Source organism: Ptychodera flava, chromosome 17, assembly GCF_041260155.1.
Source record: "Ptychodera flava strain L36383 chromosome 17, AS_Pfla_20210202, whole genome shotgun sequence".
NCBI classification, from domain to species: Eukaryota; Metazoa; Hemichordata; class Enteropneusta; family Ptychoderidae; genus Ptychodera; species Ptychodera flava.
The window spans coordinates 5,452,483-5,467,998 of record NC_091944.1 but is presented as its reverse complement, the minus strand read 5'-3'; the positions used below and the strand labels follow the sequence as shown (position 1 = coordinate 5,467,998).

Below are 15,516 nucleotides of genomic sequence, written 5' to 3'. Positions count from 1 at the left end.
GGAGCCGAGGGCGGAGCGTGGGGACCTGGTTCCACCTTTCCACCAAGTTTTCTAGAAGTAGACTTAGAATACCAGCCGAATTACATCTAGAACACAGCGATTTGCCATTAGCACCGCATCACTATGAATTTCCGAGGCAGGGTGGTCGACTGATTACAAGTGTGATGGATAGAGAGTCCTATGTCTTACACTACAAGTTGCTGGAATTCTATCTTCGGATGGGAATGAGATTGAAAAAGATTCATCGGGTGCTTGCTTTCGATGAAGCTCCATGTCTCGCGAAATATATAGACTTTAACACTAAAATGAGGGCAAAGGGGAGGACAGATTTTGAAAAGAATTTCTATAAGCTGATGAATAATGCAATGTTCGGTAAGACAATAGAAGATGTTCGAAAGTACAGAGACTTTAAATTTGTTTCGGACTGGAACGACACGGATAGTGGACGTAAAAAGATTCAGAAGTATAATCCAAAGATGAAACATATAACTTTCATAACTTCCGAAGAGGATGGCGATTCCTGCGACAGTGCCCTACTGGAACTGAAAACGGATGAGCATAGATATGTAAAACCAGTTTTCATCGGCGCCGCAGTACTGGAACTTTCTAAGCTGCTTATGTATGAGACGCATTACAATTACTTTCGAAAACAGTTCCCTGGAATACGATTAGCCTACATGGATACTGACAGTTTTGTTTACAGTGTGCCGATCCCGGACCCGGACGTAACTTTCAATGATATAGTCCGAGAAGATGTTGAAAAGAATGGTGAGAAGTCTATATATGATACTAGTGGGATGAGTGGACCCATGGTAGCCCCCGATTTTCCGAAGATTAATAAAAAAGTGATAGGTAAATTTAAAGATGAGTTGAATGGTGAACCTATTCTTGATTTTGTCGGCATACGCTCGAAAGTGTATGCTTTTCGAACTCCCGTTTCCGAGACGAAAAAAAATAAAGGGGTGAAAGATGTTTGTGTTAGAAAACATTTAAACTTTGAAGATTATAAAGATCTATTTGAAACTGGGAAGGAGCCCGAGCGGGCACAATTTGTACAGTTTGTACGGAAAAAGGCTGGAGAAATCCGTAGTGAAAAGCGTAGTAAAATCATGATGGCGCCAAATGATATCAAACGTGTGCAGTTATACAATCCAGACACGGGCGAATGGCTGGCAGAAACATGGCCGATAGGACGGACGACGGGTTTAAAATTGTAAAGACTTTAATCTACTATTTTCAATAGAGACCAGGGCATCACTGATAACATAAATGTGGGCAAATATATTATCATTGTGAGCGTCATCGCCAACCCACGCGGTATCTTTCTTCAGGATCTCAAGTTGAATTCCGTCCTTTGTGTTCATTACTTTTAAACCATTTCCATGAAACTCAATATCTTTAAAGCTACGCAGATCGATAAACAGACAGAATTTATTCTTCAAATAATCGGCCTCATCTATATCAATTTCACACCAATCTTTATCTTCAGCAAAATACCGTCGCACCTCTCGCCAAAATTGTCTTGGTATCATCTTCTGAGCGTACACTTTATTTGCAATGCCTTCAATCATTACAGACACAGATTCAATGGAGGGGTTAAAGAAAGTTCACTGTTCAGTTCTGACTGATTCTGATTTTTAGTGAAGAGTATAGCGATACCTCTAATGCTACGTCGTGGTACATTTATATTTTCATTGATAACCGTGTCCGATTCTTTGAATGGGATTGTTCTAAAATAATGTATATGCTCGTAAAGGTAACTTTTTCCACCGTTGTAATAACCAGCAGTTGACCTCGCGAGATCGAGGTCAGAAATTGTCTCGTATTCCATTTGAATGTTTTTTAATTTATAATTGGTTGTAATCAGTTTATTACTGACAATTAATTGGGGGCGGGTGCCAACGTAATTTCCCATTCAATATGACTCCCTAACGCTTTTGGATATGCAACTCCATGGCCTGTTATGAGGGGATGAGTGAGACGAATAGCATATTTTGTTTTATATGTGTCGAAAAGTAAATTATCACCCACGACGGCGGCATCTGCATCGGCCGCGCCACTTCTCAATTTCTTAGATTTTCGTTCTGAATTCCGTACAGTGTCATGTTCGATCTCTCCTTTTTATGTTTGAAGAGATCACGATAGCATTCAATGAGGTTATATTTACTCAAATCGGAAAGTGCCTGGCCCTCAAATGTGAGTTTCATACGCTCCACCAAATTTTTTGCAACATTTTGTACTACATGGGTAGTTCCACCTCCCATTACTTCGAGATCAAAAACCAGGTCGAAAGTATCTGGAACTAAGAGTACTCCGCTTTCTAACTTGGACATCGTATGATAAGTGTCTGGCCTGGATCTGCCTCACTTGGATTATGAGCAATCACATGATGAGTTCTTTCTGACTTGTTCCATTCGGTATTCGGTTGGTGAAAGTCGGTGATAATGTTCTATCGTACCATTTTTCGTGTAATGTATATAGTAGAAGAAAAAAAGAAAATAAATCACATCTTACATTTCACTTCGTGTATATAATAACTTAGAAGAAAAAATCACATCTTTACGTAAATATTTCCGTCTGACTGAAAGATAAATCGATTGCCTGTGTCGCGAATCAATCGAAGAACCCAATATTCTTGGAGATGATGAGCCTCCTGGTCATCCTCAGTATCCTGGAATACAGCTATGAATTCTAGTCGCTTAAAGAAGTTAGTCTTTTGACATTCCTTCACGAAAGCTAAAATGTTATGATATAGATTATCATCTTTGAGTCGGACACCTGGATTTGCTCGAAGTATATGTCGATTTACTCGTCGGAGTTTGCACCATTCCAATTCGACGGAGAAACCAAACAGGTCTTTATTTTTAGAAAGAAACTTTGCAATATTCTTTTCACCAAACATGTTGATGCCATATTAGTACATAATTTTATTTATAATGACTAATGTTAATCCAGTTAAAAATATCCATAGCTGTTCTCCAACAAATCCAACAACTGATCCTGCTGTTTTTAATAGAAAACTGACGAGGGAGCCGATTAAACCTGGTATTGCAGCAGCACTTTTTGCGGCCAATGTTTTAACCATTCACCAAATTTCTTTACAATTTCTTTCGCTTTTGTATATACTTTGGGCGGACCTGAACCAGACCCGCCAGTTCCTGCTCCTCCTCCTCCTTTAGTCACAGCCAGGGCAATTGTTGATATTGCCATTCCAAGGGCAGTCAGTATTGCAGCGATTGTAATACCATTTCGTTTAAATAATTCTGTCAGCTTCAGCCTGAGTGACAATTCTGGATCAGAAATTACATCACGAAGAGACCTAGTCGTAGCCAGACTTTCACGTGCCTCACTGATCTTACCATGTTCGTATTCAATTCGATTGTCAACTTTAGCTTCTCTTGTTATGAGTTCAGCTAGTAGTTTTTCGGCTTTTTCTTTTGCTTGGGTGTGTTCTTCAGGAATTTCCTTTAACTGTTTTCAACTTCTCTTTTCTCTAGCCTTATTTTAACTTTTTCGTTGTTAAGCTCGCCAAGACGCATATTCGCAATCCTTAATTCATCATTAATAGCTCTATATTCTGGGTTTAGATTGTTCCATTGTTCGATTTTATTTTCAAAAGCTTGTATTTTATCTGCATTACCAGAAGCATCTTGTCGTAACTCTGTCAGTTCATCTTTGTATATACCCATGTCTTCTGGTGACATCTTCTCAGCTGGTATTTTATCATCTATCACATCTTTAGAATGCAATTCACGACTCACATTTTCGGGCTCTGCGCTAGAGCGGCCCCCTAATACTTCTCTCATAAATTCATGTCCTCCTTTTTCTCTCATTAATGTGGACAGCTTATAAAATCCACCTCCTCTATCTTTAGACAGCTTGAGGTTTTTATAATACAGCTTTCCATCCCTAACCTCAGATTCCGTAGCCAATACATTTAGTGCATCCGGATCAGTAATTTTATTATAGTCTAAGAATTGTCTAACCTTATATATTTTGCTTCCTACTCTAAGTTCATCCAACGACCCACCTGCGGGCTATCGCGTGAGCCAGCCTGGAAAGGATCGGCTTCTGCAAGGGCATTATCATCATAGGAAAAAGTTGTTTCAGCAGTAACATCGTCATCGTCATTTACATTTGCATCATCGAAATCCTGGAGTGCTATATTTTCTTCTCCTCCTTCTGCCATATTGTATTTCTATATTACTACAATTATTTTTATCTCCCCTTACATATACAGTAAAAATGCACATCTCAGTTGTTGAAAGCGTTGAACAATTGGCTGATTACATAGAAAGAACAAGTGCTGCATATCGACGAAGTTATAAATTAATGGGTCGAATTGATATGGCTCTCAATATTACTAAGGGAATTCTTGTAAGCTCTGCTGTCATAGCAGCAATTCCAACAGTTCCGGTACTGTTAGCCTTAACACCTATACCAGGTGTTGTTATTGATGTAATACAAGGGCAAAACAGGTGTAGCAAAGAGACGAGAGAAATATAAACATTATTATGTTCAATATAAACAGCTGCTTACACAAATACAAGAAAAAGTGCAACCCTTCGGAACGAGGAGGCTCCGGGGTCAGAACTTATTCAGGACATATTTCATCAGGCGCTAGAAATTCAAAAACAAGAAGGATTTAGTCCGCCGCTGGAGCGATATCTACGATATTATGGATTGAATGGATATGAAAGTTAGTTCGTACCGATAGGAACTTCGTGTTCAACATCAGCTAGACTCCGCGACCGGCCGGACTGACAACACAGGTAAAAAAAAGCTCCTTTATATAGGCTAGTTTGATGGTGATGACTCACACGGAATTTCCCGTACATGTATAAACATGCTCAGAAGGGAATTTCCCTGCTTAGTTCAGGACAATGCACTGCTGCGCATGCGTGAGTTCGTATATAGGTCAGGGTCACACTTTAGTTACATGGATGGTTAAATTTTCCTTCGCTCCATGTAGATAAATGAATAAAATGGGTGTAAAATTCTTATTTTGTCCTGGAGGTCAATATTCCTTACTACTACTCTTTGTATATCAGTTTTGTATTTTACATGCAAAAGCCTTTTATTTGATATATCACTCGTTGGTTTAAAAGTATTCTTATAGCAGTTACCAATGGATTTTCTAATTTTATATCGGATTTATGCGAATTGGATACCCTGTGAATCATGCAAATATAGGTCTACGGCCTTACTTGAAAGATCCACACTGTCAATTTTCTTGAAGTCGAGATAATGAGCTTTCAAATGGCGTATGATGTGGCCGTATGATATGGCTGTGGATGTCAAAATTTTGAAAATATCGTTATTCAAAAAGGGAAAATATTTTTTTCAATATAAATATGAAAATATTCAGTAAAGTCAATTTTAATATCTCTTTGGAGATAAATTTTGTATTGTACATGCAAATAGCTTTTATTAGATATATCACTCGATAGTTTCAAATTATGTTTAGAGTGATTAACATTAAATTTTTCAATTTTATATCGGATTTATGCAGATAGAGTATCTACGTGAATTGTGCAAATTAGGTGGTTATGGCCCTAGTTGGCAGCTCCACATCGTCAATTTTCTTGAAGAAGAGATAATAGAGTTTCAAATGAGGTATGATGTAGCTGTTTCTAAGATGGATAATGAAGTGTGAAAAATAGGAGTGTTTGCCGCTCACTATAGGCGACATTTTCATTGTGTTTGCGGTGCTGAGGACAATTTTTGCAAACGCAAATTGGAACATACCCTAAACATCTGCTCCATCAAGAACAGTGGGCCTCTCCTGCACAATGGCTCGTGATCATCTACAACTAGGTCGAATTTTGACATGCCATTTGAATTTGTAATCACAACCAATCTTCCAAAACTTGTTCTACTGAAGACAATTAACAGTTCCCAAACTATTTTTATAACAAACAAGGGTGCCCATTTTTACTATGGGAATTCAAACTATTAATGCCCGTGTGGTCAATGTGCAAAGCCAATCAAATCGAATCAGCATGGGATTATGATACCTGGTATCACACGAAGTGCATCAACATGGATTTACCTACATATTTAAAGTATACTGAGGACTATTCAATACAATTTGTGATTTCTGTACTCTCCCTCGGTGCTCTGATTCATTTTTTTCAACTTGTGATGATTCTCGCGATACTGACCTTATATCCAATGGTAATATATCATCAGTAACTCACACACTGTTAACAAATTGTAGCGAAATATTTCAAAACACTAAAAGTTTCAAAATAGCACCTATTAATACTGGAAATGGTGGCCTTGTCTACCATCTTGATGAGGTCAAAAGTGTCATTCATGACTTTAAGCCTTATGTACTGTGTGTAACTGAAACGTGGCTTGATAGTAACATAAATACAAACACTGTTACTATTGAAAACTATGATTTTATGAGACAAGATAATTACTCAAACACTTGTTATCAGGGTGTTGGTATTTATGTGCATAATGGAATCTCGTACAAACTGCGTTTCGATCTGGATATAAATGACCTGATGTGCATGGCAATCGGTATAAATGTGGAGAAAAAGAAGCCATTCCTTGTGACAGTATTATATCGACCTCCAAAATCAAACCATTCCTTTTACCAGTGTTTTGAGCATTTGATAGGAATGCTGGATAGCTCTAATTTGGATTCTTATGTCACAGGTGATTTTAGTTGTGACTACAATCATCGTTCAAAATGTGGTTCACTTGCATATAAGTTGAATAATATTGCTAACGATTATGATTTTCTCAACTGATTAAGCTTCCAACACGAATAACTGTAAACTCTAGTACTATGATGGACTTAACCTTTACGATCACTGATAAATCAACCTTAAGTGACGTAGTAGTGTTATCAGTTGCAGATCATTTTGGACAAATGTCCATCAAAACATAGCCACAAATATAGAACCACACATCAATTAAAGAAAGTAAATACAGAGGAGTTACTTGAAGATCTCAATCTTGTCCCATGGCATGTCATTGAGGCCATGGACAACATTGATGATGCTTGGCACGTATGGAAGTCTCTTATAATGATGTAATTAATACCCATTTACCAATGAAAACATTTAGATCTTTAAAGAAGCATTTTAAATGGTTTAATGAAGAAATTGCTAACCTGAAGCTAGTGCGGGATGAATACCAACAATTAGCCATTGAAACAGGTGACTCAGCAACATGGGCGGTGTATAGAAAACTTAAAACCAAGGTGACATCACTTATCAGAGAAATAAAGAAAAATTATATTCATTCAAACATTAGCGAACATGCTGGGGACTATCGATCAATGTGTAATTCGTCAAGGAGTTTTTACCTAATGCATCCAAAAAATACTGTCATCCCATGCATTGAAATTCACGGTAACATACACACCACTGCTTCTGATATTGCCTATGGGTGTTATACATTTTTCACAAGTATAGGCGAAACCTTAGCAGCTGCTCTCCATCCCCTTCCAAATTCGCCATTAACTACCTTGATGGGTACTTCAAAAGCCCAGTGACAAAGTTCTGTTTTGAACCTCTTTCATCCTATGTCATTCGTAGAGATTTTCATCTGTTAAATACAAGTAAGGCTAACGGTCTAGATAACTATCAAGCGCAACTTCTGAAAATGTCAGCTCCTGCCATTTCGAATGGTATTATTTATCTTTCCAAACCTTTCTCTGGCGAATGCCGAGATTCCGTGTGACTGGAAATCAGCAAGAATTTCTGCAATCTTTAAGAAAGGCTCAAGACAGGAACTTGGAAATTATCGCTCAATATCTGTATTGCCAGTGATCTCTAAGCTCCTAGAACCTTATGTTCACAACCAAGTATATGATTTCCTTATGAAAAATAATTTACTTTGTCCAAACCAATCAGGGCTTAGAAAAAACATCCTACTCAATCGAGTTTACATAGACAGACTGAGTTCTTCTATGACGCACTTCATTCAGGTAGGATGTTTGGTATAGTGGCTCTTGACTTACGCAAAGCATTTGATACCATGGACCATGCTGCAACAGTATGGTGTTGATGACAGTGCTCGCTGCTGGTTTCAGTCATACTTGAATAACATAACCCAGGTTGCTTTTGTCAATGGAATTTATTCTGAAACTCGTACAATATCGACAGGAGTTCCTCAATGATCTATTTTTAGTCCGCTTCTGTTTTTGGTTTATGTTAATGATCTGCCTAGTTGTCTGTCACATTGCACTTGTAACTTATACGCTGACGATACAACATTCTATGTTGCTGGTACAGATATTAATGAAATGTCTACCATATTACCAGAGGGTCTTGTCGAGGTGAGGGATTGGCTATTTGCTAATAGGTTAAGCCTTCACATTGGGAAGACAAAAAGTATGATTGTTTGCAGCAGACAAAAAGAAGCTCGTTTAAATACTACCAACTTAGAGCTCAGTCTGGATAATCAAGTGATTGATCAAGTTGAAAGCCTTGATTATCTGGGTGTTCATATAGATAAAAACCTGAATTTTGAGATGCATATAAATAATATAGTTAACAGGATAAATAGAGCACTTGGTGTTCTCAAGAGGATAGCTCCAATCGTACCTCTACATATTCGAATTACCTTATACAATACCCTAGTTCTTCCCTACCTTGACTATTGTAATACTCTTATTTGGTCTCATTGTAGTGAGGCCACTATTTTGCGACTACAGAGGCTGCAAAACCGTGGTATGCGTATCATATTGAAATGTCACTATAAAACGCACACTGTAGATATGCTTAAAAGGTTGAAGTGGATGTCAGTGAAACAAAGATTTACTTGTTAAATGCGTTTTATGTATAAGATTTATAATAATCTAACTGCCTCTATCTTAATATGTCCACTTGAATACATCAAATCCATAATTAAAGAACTAGGGCATGTGACAGAGCAGATTTTTACCACAATGACTGCCATAGAAATTCCTTGAAATACATTGCAGTCAATATTTGGAATAGGATTCCTACTTGCATAAGAGAGCTGGAATCTCTGAACAGTTTTAAACGGGCATGTGCCCGCCATGTCTTGGATGTTTTGTAATATTGTATTTTATTCGCTTTTACTTATTGTACTGCGAGTTATCTTTCTCAGCCTTGTTCTGTCTTTGGTAATTTCGGGTATTGTATATCAATTTCGATTTAGATATACTTTTAGAGAGTTTTTTGGCTCCATCAAAAAACAGCTACTACTTTGTAGAAAGCTAATTGGATTCCAATAAAAAATAATAATAATTAGTATTATATTACCATGCCCTGTCCATTGCGTTTTAATTGGTCAAGCTGAACCACGTGACTGCCCACAAATACACAGTAATGGTTTGTTTTCATGCCCGTGAATATGAATAATATCGTAAATATAGTAACTTTACGGCTAAAACGAAAATTGTGTGATTTGTATAAATGATCACAATCAACCACAAAATAAAATGTAGCATTTGTCGGCCAAGTTAAGACGCTTGTTTTCAAAAAAATCTCCGGATTTGCAAAGTTTTTGCAGCGCGCGCACTACTCACTGACAGGTTCTGGGGCCCCGTTGTCGTTCGCACGGGAAATTTTCGTAAATTTTGACGGTTTTTCGGGGTTCGTTGATAATATAATTGAAATAACAGACTCCGCGCTGACCATTAACATTTATTTATGGGCGCGGGCGAGAGGAAAGCCAAATTAACGGGCTCGGCAAGCCTCGCCCGTTAATTTTTGGCTTTCCTCTCGCCCTTGCCCGTAAATAAACGTTAATGGTCAGCGCGTCGTCCGTTATTTCTATAATAATAGCCGCGGCCATGATTCATAGAGACAATTCGTTTACCAACCCCTAAGCATGCGCAAAATTATGGAAATACCTTCATGCGTACTGTGTCTGGATCCGTGCCAGAAGGAGAAAGAGCGTCCCCTGCTGCGAAGCTTCTTGCAAGACTATTCTCACGTCTGTTAATATGGCTCCGAAGTGGCGTGAGTTCGCAGCTGGTTTTACAGAATACCAAACGCCTAAAATTGTCCGCATAAATCGCAAGAAAATTGGCATCCTCTACAGGTTAATTCAATTGGCGGTAATTGTGTATATTTTAGGGTAAGTTAACTCTGATACATAGGTTATAGCGAAAGACACCAGGAGTGGGAGAGTGAGCACAGTGAGCCGTGACGGGTGACGATGTCTGGATATGCAGTAGCGACTAACAATATAATATAATATAAATCTAGGTCGTTGTCGAAACTTGAGACACGGTCTCCGACCGTTGTAGCTGCAGTACTAGTGCTGCAGCACGAAGTTTTTCCTGGTGCCAGGAGGGTATGAAACATCGAGCTAAAGCACTGCAGCTACGTGAGTGATTTTAAGGCGTGGCCCCTCTTCAAGCTTCTTTGTGGGCGTTGCAGGGCTCGAAATTAACATTTTCACTTGATAGCTTTAACTAGAAACTGCAAACATTAGTAGTCAACATGTTTGTAAAATAAAATACATTTTAATGATATTAGACGGAGTTTGAGTTAATTTATAGATGCTTTAACCGGTCACGTTTTCAATAAGCCCCTTTAAAGTTCAATGTTTGCGGGATTCGCGTTTGTTTACATCTGAGGTGAGTGTGGCTGTAGCAAGCATTCCTGATTTTGCTAAATCAGATTTGTGACGTTTCAACGAAAAACTTACACGAGACCACCTTCAGGACATGCCTCTTTCAACTAACGTGCGACTAGTGGTGTCTCGGTCCAATGATTGCCGCTGTCTATTGTCAGGTTTGGCGTGTTTGTTAAAGCCGCACTTTTCAATCCCAGGTTCTCGTATTAGTGGAGTTCTCCTCCCAGTCAAACACTTGGCCTGTACGATGTTTGATTTCTATAACATTAATTACACAAACTGATCTCAACCTTTTGGCACCTTTTGCTAATTCTGCAAACAGAGTTTATAGAAGCGTTTGATTGACGGTCGGTCAAAATCGCAAACGGTCAATGATTCCCCACCAACAACGCTCAAATTTCCTAAAAAATCGTCTTCCAGTCACGTTAGAATTTGAATATAACCACAGAGTTCGATCGGCAGCAGCTTCGCGCTGACCGCTTGGCAGTCTGTCTGCGTTTTTGCGGCAGGAAAAAACTAAAAAGTGGCATTTTCTGGAGCGTGTGCCCGCGTGTTGCCTGTTCGGTGTCCACTTACACAATGAACGCCGCCATAGCTTCGCGTCCTTTTAAAGGGAGGCTCCGCCTTTAACGTGAGCAGAGGCCCCATTGTCTCCAAGCTAAACACTTTGTTCAATTGGTTTCTTCTGTAGATATTAAAATCACCATTCTTTTTTATACGTCATCTTGACACGTTCATCGCAGCCTTTACTTTCAGTTTGATGGCAGTAATACTATTGCTTACTTTCGCGAAAACATTTGTAAGAAGCAATCGTTCAGCACTTTTCAGGAGGTCATATTTCGGCCACGATTCTCCAGGATATAAATTTTGTATTGTACATGCACATAGGTTTCATTTCATATATCACTAGATAGTTTAAAAATTATGTTTGGAGGCGTCATTGGCCAGTGGCTAGAGCAGTGGACGCACGATCACAGGATGTCGGGTTCGAGCCCCGGCAGGGCCATGTTGTTATGTCCCTAAGCAAGGCACTGTATTCCTCATTGCTTCTTCCAACCCAGGAGTGATGGGTCCCTGGTAGGACAGTGGTTGTAATGTGTGCGTATAGCTCTGCTCCGCTGATTGGCTGCATATGTGAGCCGTTGTTTGCTCCCCAGGGAGATGAGAAGTGTAAAATAAGGTCCGGTGACCAAGTGTAATATTAATTGTAAAGGGCCTTGACCAGATGTACTTGTGCATATGTCCGCTGTGTAAGAACCCATTATTGTTATTAGTTAACATTCAATTTTGAAATTTTATAAAAGATTTATGCAAATTAGGTACCTATGTAAATTGTGCAAATTATTATTATTATTTATTATTATTTATTTCTTAAAAAGCGCACTACACTTCGTCTCAGTGCTCTGTACACAAACAATGAAAAGAATGAAAATAAAAGAAAATCAAAACATATCATTAAACACAGTAACATTCCTTAAAAAGATCAGTTTTCAACTGGCGCTTAAAGGATTGAACCGAACAGTTTAAGATAGCATTAGTAAACGCTTGTTCATTCCATAATATTGGAGCAGCAACTGAAAAAGCACGGAAACCATAGTTTACAGTAGTGTTCCTCGTATCACGCCGAATTAACAATAATTTATCAGAGGAACGGAGAACACGTCGTTGAACCTGAATATCTATCAGTGACTTCAAATACTCTGGACATTTACCGGTTAGGATTTTGAAAGTGAGGAGAAGAATTTTAAACTTGAATCTTTCTTTTACCGGTAACCAATGCAAATCCATTAAAACAGGCGTGATGTGTTCACATTTCCGTGTACGACTAATTAAGCGTGCCGCAGCATTTTGAACAGACTGCAATTTTCCAAGTTGGTATTTTTGAATCCCATACAGGAGACTATTACAATAGTCAAGTCGCGATGTCACAAAAGCATGTATAAGTTTTTCTGTGGATTTCTTGTCGATCAAACAACGAATTTTACCGATTCTGTACAAAGCGAAGAAAGCAGATTTACAAATACTATTTACTTGATTCGTCACAAAACCATCAGACTCTAAGTGTACTCCAAGATTTTTTACCGATGCAGACGGACTGATGTCAAATGTGCCAATTCTTAAGGAATTCAACTTCATCGCACCTCTTCTGAAACCACAGGCGACCCAATAGGTTCTGAGTTTTTCACACTGTTTTCTCTATCATTTTCTCTTCTTTCTTCATGCTCTGAATGATCGGAATAAATAAAATAAATGGTTTATATAACCTAACCTAGCCTCTGTGACTCTTTATTTATTTTACACTCCATTACAAGGACGTATATCTCTCATACACACATGCTGTAATTAATTAGTCAACACAACTAATTATGTTAATCCGTGGACTTATCAGGGATTTTACGGGTTGGTCAACATCGCGAAAGATAGGAATGGTTACTAAAACGGGAAGGTAAGAAGCTCTCCTGAAATGTGTCCAGAAATTACCAAATTGCGGCCAGTCATGACCATTTATCCAAAATTTACTGCAGCCAATGTATTTCGATGGCCGAGGAGAGCCAGCTACTTTATTTCAAACGTTTAAATGGTCGCGAACAGTGCAAACCCTGCCAGTGCCTTGCCTGCAGTTCATGGCATGAGGACGTCCGTAAAGCAGGAAGTCGGAAGTTGAAACCTTTGACCTTTACGTTGTTTATATGTGGGCAAACTTGTAAACATATTTCCCAGGGACAAGTCTGATTTTGACTGGGGTCAAAGTTCGTGGTTCTCTCAATCGGGTGGTGTTGCTAAGGTTTTGTCTGCTCGCCGTCCGTGGGTGTACGGACGGTGGTCTGCTTTTCAGTTTAGCTGTGCGTTCTCGATAATTTTGCTGTATTTTTTCTCACAAACATTGGAAATTCGTTTAAGTTTTAAGAAACATTAATTTTTATATGAGGAATATTCTAGCTCGTATCCTCGAATTAAATCAGCCGATTTTCTTTGATACAGTTTTTTATATGGTTGGAGAACTCTTTGGGGCGGCGTCAGATAACAAGTGGAATGAGACAACAACATTTCGTTCATGTAAGGAAATCATATAGCAAGTACTTCTTGCGCTGGTGCAAACTCTACGAAATATTATGATATCAAAGATGTTTTCCATGATAGTTTACAAGGTTTCTTGTCTAAATTCGCGGAAATCATCAAGAATAATTAAAAAAATACTACACGTAATTATGACTACATTTTGTATGTGTAGAGGTGTTGTTTGCCGTTCCGAACGTATATGTTCTACACGTACGCGACGTATGGTTATCACCGATCAGCTGATGATGGAACGTAATTACGTGTAACTAAACTTCTCCATAACGATATGTTACCGGCAGACATGGAGATAATAGCGAGTGAATAGAAATGACGGTGACTGGTTTAAAAAATTCACAGTGCTGGTAACAATTCTCACAGGCTACGTAGTGACCGACATCATCGGTGATGTCGGTTTGTGTTTCGATGTTGCGAGGTCACCGCTCAGGTGACTTTAGTGACGGGCTGCTCTGAGCCTCGTCAATCGCTTGTACGCCAGAAAAAGAACGGTCTGCAAGTAGTCATGTCGGAAAAAGCTGGAAAAACTGCGATAGTTTTGTGATTTTTGAGCGGATTTCTGGTAGTGGTAGGCCCCTAATAACCATGTTGTCGATGAGTGTTGGCAATTTGGTTGGAAAATTTTCGAAATATCGACAAACAAAGTTGCGACAAGCGTGCTGTCGGGCAGAACATGGACGTTCCCATGGCTGTGGTGGTGACGTTAAAGTCAAAACCAGCCGTAAAAGGCAGAAATCCCGTCCGAAAACACCACAGCTATGGACCCAAAGCTAGCCTAACAGTACAAACGAAGTTTTATAGCCCGTCCGCCGCTTCTTTCGGGAATTTTGCTAACAGCATAAGGCACGATTGAAAATCGATGAATTCCTTATACTGACCATGGAGCTAGAAACTAGCTCCATGTAGCGACCAACTCTCTTTTATTATGCGAAAAAAGAAACCGGCGACTCTTTGACGCCATACAGTCATTCTAGTCATGAGCTTGGTTGCTACCGTATACCAGAAAACAACCGACTTTAACGTCAAAGGCCTATTGCTGGTACGTACTTTGAGACAGAAAATAACGATATGTTAGCGGTAGACATGGAGTTAATAGCGAGTGCAGAGAAATGAAGGTGACTGGTTTAAAAAATTCACAGTGCTGGCCAAAATTCTCCAGTGTGTGCTCCTGCTAATGTGTTACCATTGTGCCTTGAATCACGACGCGGTTTGTAAATTATACTCGGTATATACACTCGCAGAAAACGACGACGTGAAGCATACATCTATATAATTTGTTGAAAAACTCATGAAACGGCAACTCCGGCGATCTTTTTCTGCTTGGTCGGTCGATACTTTCTGGGTGGCATTTGTTACATGGAGCAGGACCATGTCTGCTTAGTTATGTTAGAATTTGGCGCTTGGCAACGAAAAGCATGCGCGTTTCCAGCGTTCCTTTCGATCTAACTTCCCGTTTATTTTTGAATAATGAGCAGTGTTTGTTTGCGCATATCATGAATATATAAGCGTCCACTAGGTTTACGGACGTCCTCGGGACACGTTTCCCAAGATCTTCATACCTTCTCCTTTTTCATTAACATCACTATCTTTCCGATGTTGACCAACCTCTGATAAGTCCACGGATTAGCATAATTAGTTGTGTTGACGAATTAATTACAGCATGTGTGTATGAGAGATATACGTCCTTGTAATGGAGTGTAAAATAAATAAAGAGTCACAGAGGCTAGGTTAGGTTATATAAACCATTTATTTTATTATTCCGATCATTCAGAGCATGAAGAAAGAAGAGAAAATGATAAAGAAAACAGTGTGAAAAACTCAGAACCTATTGGGTCGCCTGTGCTGAAACGCGATGAAAACTGAATT

The 15,516-nt window shown here is 39.0% G+C and overlaps 2 protein-coding genes across 2 annotated transcripts in view; one reads left to right on the top strand and one right to left on the bottom strand.

The window, feature by feature from the left end:
- The window catches only part of LOC139115229 (uncharacterized), a 211,995-nt gene that overhangs the window by 52,582 nt on the left and 143,897 nt on the right, over positions 1–15,516 (bottom strand). The gene's annotated exons all lie outside the window — the stretch shown is intronic.
- Positions 9,938–15,516, top strand: part of LOC139116563 (P2X purinoceptor 4a-like) — a 92,213-nt gene continuing 86,634 nt past the window's right edge. Inside the window, exon 1 of the mRNA XM_070679159.1 lies at positions 9,938–10,071. Within this exon, the coding sequence (XP_070535260.1) occupies positions 9,938–10,071 (134 nt within the window). The remainder of the gene's footprint in view (positions 10,072–15,516) is intronic.